The sequence below is a fragment of the Eimeria maxima genome, genomic scaffold, assembly GCF_000499605.1.
Source record: "Eimeria maxima Weybridge genomic scaffold, Emw_scaff552, whole genome shotgun sequence".
NCBI classification, from domain to species: Eukaryota; Apicomplexa; class Conoidasida; order Eucoccidiorida; family Eimeriidae; genus Eimeria; species Eimeria maxima.
This window is the reverse complement of record NW_013566593.1, coordinates 1-5,000: the sequence shown is the minus strand read 5'-3', so window position 1 is coordinate 5,000 and position 5,000 is coordinate 1. Positions and strand designations below refer to the sequence as shown.

At 52.6% G+C, this 5,000-nt stretch overlaps 1 protein-coding gene across 1 annotated transcript; it reads left to right on the top strand.

Annotated features, from left to right (window-relative positions):
- Positions 1 to 451: 451 nt before the first annotated feature.
- Positions 452 to 3,864, top strand: EMWEY_00037190 (hypothetical protein, conserved; the record flags this gene model as incomplete). Its single annotated transcript, XM_013482220.1, has 2 exons — positions 452 to 1,814; positions 2,063 to 3,864. 2 exons carry the CDS (start codon positions 452 to 454, stop codon positions 3,862 to 3,864), a joined length of 3,165 nt encoding a protein of 1,054 aa, XP_013337674.1.
- Positions 3,865 to 5,000: the final 1,136 nt, after the last annotated feature.

The following is a 5,000-nucleotide window of genomic DNA, read 5'->3' as shown; positions in this document are numbered from 1 at the left end:
GGTGTTTTGCCTAAAGATTGTATTAACTAATTGGAGTATACGCCTGAGGATACTATTGAGGGTTTATAAACACCATTATAAACACCAACCCCACCGGCCCCATTCCTTTACGGAGGCTCTAAACCCTAAACCCTAAACCCTAAACCCTAAATTATTATTTATTAACATAAAAATAATAAACCCTAATCTAATAACTTTACAATTAGAACTCTTTTAGGGGGTTTGCTGCTCCCCTTAAATAAACCCTTTCCCCCCTACTGCCGACAGCCCCAAACCCTAAACCCTAAACACTAAACCCTAAACCCTAAACCCTAACTACACATATCTGCGCCTCAACTTTCAACTCTTGGCGTCCTATACAACAAGACATGGGCACCCCAGACCCTTAACACCCTGGGGCCCCTCAGGGTTTAGCTCGAAGTGTTTAGGGTTTAGGGTTTAGGGTTTTAGTATGAAAGTTGAGTCCGAGGGGCCCCCCTCAACGGGTGTCCCCTCTCAGCAACAGGCTGTTGCTGCACATCCCTCGGGGCCCCCCAACAGCAGCAGCAGCAACAGTAGCAGCAGCAACAACAACAACGGCAGCAACTATGACAGCAGCAGCAGCAGCAGCAGCAGCTTCTGCAGCAGCAGCTTCAGCAGCAGATTTTTAAATCGCCAGGTCCTAGTAGGAGTTCGTTTCCGTCCTCCTGTACTGTCTCCTACTGTCCCTCGTCGTCATCTGCTCTCCCCTTCTAGGGGCCCCCAAGGGGGCCCCCACCAAGGGGGCCACTCAGGAGGCCCCTCTGGTGGCTCTTCAGGGGTCCCCTTAGCTGAGGGGGCCCCAGAGGATGCTGCTGCTGTGTCTCCTACCTCTGGTGTATGCAGAGCTTCAGACAGTGCCGATGCCTCACCAGGAGAGGGTACAGGGGCCCCCCAAGGGGCCCCCTCAGGGGCCCTCTCCTCCACATCTTCATTAGGTACCCTCCCTGGAGGGGGCGCCTCCACTTCTTCTTTAAGTTCCGTCACTGGGGGGGGCCCCTCTTCCACATCTTCTTTAAGTACTCTGACTGGGGGGCCCCCTCCTAAGGGGCCCCCCAAAGTTGTAAGGAGGCCCCCTTGGGCCCGTAAGGGCCCACAAGATAGTAATTGGGCCCTAAGAGAAGAAGAATCTGATGGTTGGGTATTAGCAGCACCATGGGCATTAGACATGGGGGGCCCCCTAAATGGGGGGGCCCCTCAGGTGGATGGGGCCCCCTCCGTTTCGGATAACTGTACCCATCCTGGGGGCCCCCCAAGGGTATGGGATGGATATAAAGATGTATGCTATGAGGCGGATTGTTTATTACCTCCAGGGTCTACTAATGCTGAGGTGTACGTACACCTCGTTAAGGATTGTGTTGCTGCTGCTCTCCATGGTTATAATGCTGCCGTCCTTGCTTATGGGCAAACAGCTAGTGGTAAGACCCATACAATGTTTGGGGGGGGCCCCCAGGGGCCCCCCACAAGGGCCCCGAGCAAGGTGGCGGGTGGCCTCCAGAAGGGGGCCCCCACCAAGGGCGGGGGGCCCCTACAGGGCCCCCGCAAGGAAGAGGAGAAAGGAGTAATAGAAATGGCATTAGGAGACATATTTAAGGAAAAGGAGACAAGAAGAGAAGGAGACACTTTTACTGTCTCCGTATCTATGCTAGAAGTATACCAGGAGACAGTTACGGATCTGCTGCAGGGGGGCCCCCATGGGGGGCCCCTAGGAGGAGTGGGTACCCCTGGGGGGCCCCCTTCTGCAGCAGCAGATGCAAGGCCTAAAAGGGCCATCTCTCTCTGCGAAAGAGCTGACGGTAGGCGGCGGCACAGTAAACCCTAAACCCTAAACCCTAAACCCTAATTTATAAACCCTAGATAGTGTTGTTGAAGTGTCTCCTTAACACAATGCTGAGGAATTCATGTTAGGTCCCAGTGTTTAGGGTTTAGGGTTAAGGGTTTGGTGTTTAGGGTTTACGGTTTGGCGTTTGGCGTTTAGGGTTTAGGGTTTAGTGTTTAGTGTTTAGGGTTTAGGGTTTAGGGTTTGTGTGATTTGTTACTATAGGGACACTAGATTTAGGGTCTCTCTCCTCCTTCCCTGTCTCCTCCTTAACGGAGGCCCTGTCTCTTGTACAAAGGGGACAGCAGCAAAGGCATGCAGCAGCAACAGCAGCAAATGCCCGTTCCTCTCGTTCCCATGCAGTGCTGCGGATCGTCCTTACCCATACAGCAGCAGCAGCAGCAGGAACAGCAGCAGCAGCAGCAGCAGGCGTATCCAGTGGGGTTGCCTCGGGAGAGGGGCCCCCCAAGGACAGCAGCAGTACAGGGGCCCCCCCTCGGGGTCCCCGTCGTACTTCTGTGTTAAGCTTGGTAGACCTAGCAGGGTCAGAGAGTGCAGGGGGCCCCAAAGGGGTAACGGGGGGCCCCCAAGGGGTAAAGGGGGCCCCCATAACCCAAAGAGAAGGTGGCAGCATAAATAGGAGTCTCCTTGCTCTATCTAGGGTAGTAAAGGCCCTAACACAGCAGCAGAAGCAGCAGCAGCAGCAGCAACAGCAGCAGCAGGAGCAGCAGCACGATACTGGGGTTCCTACTGGCTCATCTATGGATACAGACGGGGCCCCTACCCCTGTGGGTACCCATCGTCGTGCTGCTGGGTCTAGTGCAGCAGCAACAGGAGCAACAGGAGCAACAGGAGCAACAGCAGGAGCATCAGGAGCAGCAGCACCTGCTGCTGCTGCTGCTGCTGCTGCTGCTGCTGGTCCCCCTTTCCTAGGTATAAGGGACTCGAAGCTTACCCGTCTCCTTAGTGATTGCCTAGGGGGCCCCTCTAAGACATCCGTCATCTGTCTCTGTTTACCAGGTGTCTCCTTTTATAGACAAACAGCAGCAACATTAGCATTTGCTAAGGATGCTAGCAAAATACCTATTGCACAGGAGACTGGGGGCCCCCAGGGGCCCCACGGGTCCCTACATGGGGGGCCCCATCAAGGGGGCCCCCATAAATCCAAATATAAAAGGCCAAGGAAGGAACTTGAACCTGCAGCAGCAGCAGCAGCAGCAGCAACAGCAGCAGGAGCTGTATCAGGTGATGCAGGAGGAGCAGCAGGTTCGTGTGTACATGATGAATATACAGAAGAGGGTTCCTCTACAGGGGGCCCCTCTACATCTGGGGGCCCCCCTATAGGGGCCCCCCATCATAGACAATTTGTATATATACCTACAGGGTGCCAACAATGCCGTGTATTGTATAAGGGACTAAAAGAAGCAAAAGAAGAAATTGCCTACCTAAGGGTACAATTAAGACAATTTAAATATGTTGTTAATAGGGGACTTGCTGCTGCTGCTGCTGCTGCTCCTGCTGCTGCTGCTGCTGCTCCTGGTGCTGGTGCTCCTGCTGCTTCTACTAATGCGCCTCGTCCTGGGAATGCTGCAGCAGCTGCTGCTGCTGCGCCTGGTGGTGCTACTAGCCTCAGCAGCAATGACACTACCAACGGCAGCAGCAACTGCAGCAGTATATGCAGCAGCAGTATCAGCAGCAGCAGCAGCAGCAGCAACAGCAGCAGCACGCCACGGAGGACGGAGCCAGACAAACTAAGGTATGTCTATAACCAAGGTTCTGGGTCTCTTGGGGTGTATGGGGCATCAGCAGCAGGAAAAGAGAATACAGCAGCAGCAGCAGCAGCAGCAGCAGCAGCACCAGCTGCTTCAGCTGCTGCAGTGCAGCAGCAAACTCTTAACTATGGTTTAGGTGTCTGCTACAAACCCCCACAGACAGGGGCCCCAGTAGACACACATAAGGGGGCCCTTGGGGGGCCCCTCTCGGGGCCCCACATGCCTCAGCACGAGCAGCTAAAGAAAGATCCCTAAACCCTAAACCCTAATTCCTGTGCAATTGTACCTAAGGGTGTTGCGTGGTCCTACGGGCCCCAGGGTTCAGGGGGCCTCCTAGGGTTTAGGGGGCCCCCTAGGGTTTAGGGGGCCCCTCAGAAAGGAGGGGGGCCCCTGGTTTCTTCTTAAGCCGCATGCAGTGTTTCTTTTAAGGTTGGGTTTCTTGTCTTAGGGTTTGACGGTTTACTAAACCCTAAACCCTAAACACTAATACACCTTCGGTCTTTGAGCTGCAGGGTTTAGGGTTTATAATAGACCCCCAAACACTTTCTTATATCTCCCCTTGTTAACTATATAGTGGTTAACTGATTAGTACACTAGAGGGTTTAGGGTTTAGGGTTTAGGGTTTGACGGCGAGCTAGGGTTTGAGGTGTCTGTAGAGGTATCAGCATCTTTTGTTGCTTTTCTTCTAACTATAAAAGGATATTTTATCCTCAATTCATTAAAAAAAATATATTTTAGGGTTTAGGGTTTAGAGTTTAGGGTTTAGGGTTTGGGCTACAGCGAGTCATGAGCCGTTGGCTGATCGGGGCTGGGGCCCCACAGCCGCCTGTGCAACAATCTAAACCCTAAACCCTAAACCCTAAACCCTTTTTTATAAAAATATTTGTCTTCTAATTAAGAGGAAAGGAGAGGGAAGTAGATTTATAGGGAGTCGCTCTCTTGGTTGCTGCATCTCTTGCTGCTGCTGTTGCTGTTGCTGTTGCTGCTGTTGCTGCTGCTGCTGCTGCGCTGCTGCAGCACTCATTCTTCTCTCTGTAGCGCCTCCCATCAGACAGCAGCAAGTAACTCAACAGCAGCAGCAACAGCAGCATAGGGGCCTCCCTGCCTCCCCCGCTGCAGCAGAAGCAGCAGGTGCAGCAGCAGCAGCAGCAGAAGCTCATACAGCAGCAGCTTTTTACGACTGCAACTGCAGCAGCAACAGCAACAGCAGCAACAGCAGCAACAGCAACAGCAGCAGCAGCAGCAGCAACAGTACCCTGCAGAGCTTAATTATTTTATCTCTCCTTTTTTCCCCCCCTTCCTAGGGTTTCGTATTTCTAGGGTTTAGGGTCTTTTTATATACATTTTTTTTTTTTTTTTTTTTTTTTTTTTTTTTTTTTTTTTTTTTTTTT